This window comes from Alexandromys fortis, unplaced genomic scaffold, assembly GCF_014885135.2.
Source record: "Alexandromys fortis isolate MF-2015 unplaced genomic scaffold, M_Fortis_MF-2015_v1.1 scaffold_117, whole genome shotgun sequence".
NCBI classification, from domain to species: domain Eukaryota; kingdom Metazoa; phylum Chordata; class Mammalia; order Rodentia; family Cricetidae; genus Alexandromys; species Alexandromys fortis.
In genome coordinates, this window is record NW_026068015.1 from 5263528 (window position 1) to 5267060 (window position 3533).

Consider the following 3533-nt stretch of genomic DNA (forward strand, 5'->3'; position numbering starts at 1 on the left):
AGAGAGAGAGAGAGAGAGAGAGAGAGAGAGAGAGAGAGAGAGAGAGAGAGAGAGGCTGTATGTGTGTGTGAAATTGAGTAAGATCAAACTTGGAATTTGACTTCTATCTGTGACTTAAGTTATTCTGCCTTGCTTACATGTTGCTGCTGTGGTACTTTTCATTACCAGGTTGTTTGATGGGGATGTTAAGCTGGGCTGCCCTGTAGTGAAGTTTATATGAAATAAACTGCTTATGTGCCTTAGTTAAGCAATATACATGAAACAAGAAGGAAACGGAATACTGGGTAATAAATTTGAGTTGTAATACAGCATTGTTAACCAGTCACACCACAAGTGGATATAATGCTTAAAGCATTGTTACCCAATCACATCACAAGTGGTTATAACTCTTACAGCCTTGGTAGCCAGTCACATCTCAAGTGGGACTAAATTAAAAACATCACAGTAAAAAAAAAATCTTATGTATTTATGCCCTGTGGAGAGATGTCATCCAGGCTGTAAATCATAGCACGTGAGGAGTTGTTATGGATTATAAATACACTCTGTTATGCTAAGAAAGGTATGTCCCTAGGAAGTTGTTTCTCTGACATGGTCCAGATCTGGGAGAGAAGAGGATGCTTGGGGGTGGTGCAAGCCATGCAATTAAATGCAAGTGACACTTGAAAACTGAAATTAACGTCTTTGTCTGGGTGTGAAATTCCGTTTATTCTGAGAGCATAGTTTGTCCTTAGGCCCTAGCATATACTTAATAAAATGAATTTTCATATTGTATATATGACAGACTGATTTCTCATCATAAATATGGGGTATCTGGTTCTTTTCTAGGTTTGTGACTTGGCTTTTAGCCTGAAGAAAATGCTCATCCGACACAAGATGACTCACAATCCAAACCGCCCAATGGCAGAGTGCCATTTTTGTCATAAGAAGTTTACAAGAAATGACTACCTCAAAGTGCATATGGACAATGTTCATGGTGTAGCAGACAGCTGATGGTAGCTGTCGAGGAACCAAACCATGTAGAAGGGGCTTCTAATATGAATCCCAGATTCTTATCACCTGATCAGCTTAACAGAAATAACCAAAAGCAGTGCATTGCTCTCTCAGTGTTCATTTGCCTGCCTTTGGAATTTAGAGATGGACATGTAAACAAAAATCTTAATTTTACCAAAAAGAAATGCAAGTAAAAAATAATTCTTTGTAGCTTACAAAATGCTTTAAGTTATGTTTGTGTTCTAGCTGATTAAAAACTAAATACAATGTTATGGCTCTTGACTTCTTTTATGGAATTTATTAACATATTCCCCCATTAGGCATTTGTGTTCTTATTTGTGTGTGGGAAAGTAATCACATGTAAATATCAGATATTGCAGTTGGTTCTTACCAATTCAGACAGAAATCAAGACATTCAAGTATTTAAATCAAGACAGTTTATCCTATTTAAAAGCTCCATTTAACAATTATAATATAAATGGACAGATATAGATATGTTTGAGAATTAAGGTCTATTTAGATATTGCTTACTTTAGAGAATCTCAGAACACACTGTTTGAATGTATCATTCAGATGCTTGTTCATGCTTTGAAAATTCTTTATATGGTCAGCAAAAAAAAACTGCTATATTGAATTTTTATGAACCTGATCATTCGGAGTTTTACTTTCCATCCTTAGGAATTAGCAATAATGAGCATACCCAGCTAGAAATAGAAGTAGATGGACATTTCCCCATCGTCACCTGAGTTATGCCGAGGTGGCCTGGGCAAGTTCTTAGTACAGGCATAGCGGTCTTCAGAGCCTTTGTCTTTCTGGTGTGATTTTACAAACAGTTTTGAAATATCCTCAATCATCCCATGGAATTAGAAATCTGGAATATTAAAATGTAAGTTTTCTCATTGTTATTGTTTAAATTCATATCTACAAAATATTTGATAAGGAACAAGTGACGATGACATAATATAATAACAATGTCAAAACAATTGAGAGATCCAAAATGTAAGAAGCCCAGTTCCTAGACCAGTGTGACCAGAACCCGTTTAGAAGAGAGAAACATTAATTAAATGGAAGTCATTCAGTGGTGAAGAGTTGAGGAGAACAGTTATCTAAGGGCTTGAGCATCTTAGTTTAGAATCACAGGAAACACAAAGATTCACTATGGACATTTAAAGCCTTTGAAAATACTATGCTTAAAACTTACATAAGATAAATTTTAAAGAGCCAGAAGTGAGGAGGACTAGACTAAATTAGTGCCTTCTAGAGAGAGAAAGAGAGTCTAAATTAGAGGTAGCCATCAAATTCCTTCCCTCAGAGCTAAGAAAATCACACAGGAGAAGAGGCAAAAGATTCTAAGTGTCAGAGTGGGAATGGAGGACAAAAAGAGAATATGGTCCTCTGAATTAACTGAGCAAGGTACATAAGAGCTCATAGAAACTAAAGCAGCAAGCACGGAGCCTGCATGGTCTACGCCAGGGTCTTTGCATATATGTATTATGGCTTACAGTTCAGTGTTTTTATGGGATTCCTGATTGTGCAAGTGAGTGGGTCTGTGATTCTTGTGCCTTCTCTTAGGGTTTGTTTTTTTTTTCCTTTTGCTGGATTGTCTTGTTGAAATATGATGTGATAACTTTTGCTTTTTCTTACTATATTTTATGAAAACCTAGCCACTATGGTAAAGGCTAACAACTTATACCTTATGGGAGAAGAAATATCAATTTTCTCCAATAGAATGACACTGTGTATACCAAGCACCTCAGGCAGACCTGATGTTCAGGAGTAGTTAGCCAATATATAATGGACTCCACAGTTTGCTTTGTTTTGTTTTGTCTTCTTTTATTTGGTTAGAGTTTAGTGGGGTTTGTTTGCTTTTCTTTTCTTTCTTTATGAATGTCATTTTCTTTCATTTTCTCTGTTTTGAGGGGTTGTTATTTTATTGGGTTTTGTTTCTTGAGAAATAAAGTTGGGTGGAAAGAGAAGAGGAAAGGATCAGCAAGTACTTGGGTGAAGGGAAGAATAGAATCAAAATATATTTAAAATTTAAAATGTTTTTAAACAGTAAAAATAAGCATTGTTTTCAATTTTCTTTTTATTGAAAATAGATTATTTTTTCATATAGTAGATCCCATTATAATTTCCATTCCCTCTACTCCTCCCACTACCTTCCTATCTCTCATTAGAAAAGAACAGGCTGCTAGGAGTTAACAAACAACATGACAAATTAAAATATAGTAAGATTAAACAAAAACTATCATTTCAAAATTGGACATGGCAACTCACCAGAGAGAAAGGGTCCCAAGAGCAGACACAAGAGTCAGAGACCCACTAATTTACACACTCACGAGTTCTGTAAAACTACTAAGCTGGAAGCTATCATACATATAGAGAGGACCTGGTGCAGACAGATTTAAGCCCTGTGCTTGCTGCTTTAGTCTCTCTGAGTTATATGAGCCTTTCTTTATTGGATGGGTAGGGAGGGGTAGAAGATTTAAGTAAGGGGAAGAATATGATAAAAATATATTTTAATTCAAAATTTGTTAAATAAT

General features: G+C 35.7%; 1 protein-coding gene across 4 annotated transcripts in view; it reads left to right on the forward strand.

The window, feature by feature from the left end:
* The window catches only part of Prdm5 (PR/SET domain 5), a 153008-nt gene extending 151746 nt beyond the window's left edge, over positions 1-1262 (forward strand). For 3 of the 4 annotated variants that reach the window (XM_050162316.1, XM_050162314.1, XM_050162315.1), the window contains one exon: positions 826-1262. In XM_050162316.1, the coding sequence (XP_050018273.1) occupies positions 826-990 (165 nt within the window). In that variant the 3' untranslated portion in view covers positions 991-1262. The remainder of the gene's footprint in view (positions 1-825) is intronic. The other variant, XR_007595435.1, reaches the window with a different exon arrangement.
* Positions 1263-3533: the final 2271 nt, after the last annotated feature.